This window comes from Charadrius vociferus, unplaced genomic scaffold (genome assembly GCF_000708025.1).
Source record: "Charadrius vociferus isolate BGI_N301 unplaced genomic scaffold, ASM70802v2 scaffold818, whole genome shotgun sequence".
In the NCBI taxonomy this organism is placed as follows: domain Eukaryota; kingdom Metazoa; phylum Chordata; class Aves; order Charadriiformes; family Charadriidae; genus Charadrius; species Charadrius vociferus.
Genome location: NW_009649591.1, coordinates 1 through 702, shown reverse-complemented (window position 1 = coordinate 702; position 702 = coordinate 1). Strand labels below are relative to the sequence as shown.

General features: G+C 66.8%; 1 protein-coding gene across 1 annotated transcript in view; it reads right to left on the bottom strand.

Moving 5' to 3' along the window:
- The window catches only part of COL7A1 (collagen, type VII, alpha 1), a gene marked incomplete at its 5' end in the record, with an annotated part of 32,963 nt that extends 32,264 nt beyond the window's left edge, over positions 1-699 (bottom strand). Inside the window, 3 exons of the mRNA XM_009890406.1 lie at positions 7-123; positions 212-340; positions 550-699. Of these exons, the coding sequence (XP_009888708.1) occupies positions 7-123; positions 212-340; positions 550-699 (396 nt within the window). The remainder of the gene's footprint in view (positions 1-6; positions 124-211; positions 341-549) is intronic.
- Positions 700-702: the final 3 nt, after the last annotated feature.

The following is a 702-nucleotide window of genomic DNA, read 5'->3' as shown; positions in this document are numbered from 1 at the left end:
CAGAGCCCTCCCGGCTGCCCACTAGTGCCGAGACACGCACCAGGTAGGCGATGCCCTCCCGGAGGTCACCCAGCTCCAGACCCGTCTGGCTGCCTGGGACGCGCCTCGTCCTCTCTGTGCCATCTGCCAGGTGGGAGGTGGCCACGGACCCTCAGCACTGGCCGGCCGGGGTCCCCCTGGGTGCTGCCCGTGCCTTCTCCCGCAGACTCACCCTGGTTGTTGCGCACCACCACTTTGTACTCGGTGGCACCGGTGACGCCGGTCCAGCCCAACCGCACCCGCCTGCCCGACTCCTCGACGAGCCGCAGGTCCGACACGGCACCCACGGGTACCTCCACGCCTGCGAGGGGACATGGTGAGGCACAGCTGGAGCTGTGCAGCCTGGACAGCACTGTCCCCATCCTCACCCTGGGCTGTGACCGGAGAGCTGGGGGGGGGGTGTCTCAGGGACAAGGGTGTCCCCTGACTGAGCAATGCCATGTGAGACGTCCCTCCATCAATGAGTGAGAAGGTGAGGGACAATCCAGGGGACCCACAGTGGTCACTCACCTGTCTGGAAGGTGGTGACAGGGGTGGCCACCTCCCCACCGTCATAAATTGTGTAGAGGGTGATGCGGTACTCGGTGCCCGGCTGCAGCCCGGTCAGCTGGTAGGTGTTGGTGCTGCTGGGGAGTGACACCGTTCGGGGGGGCTCCGGTCCTG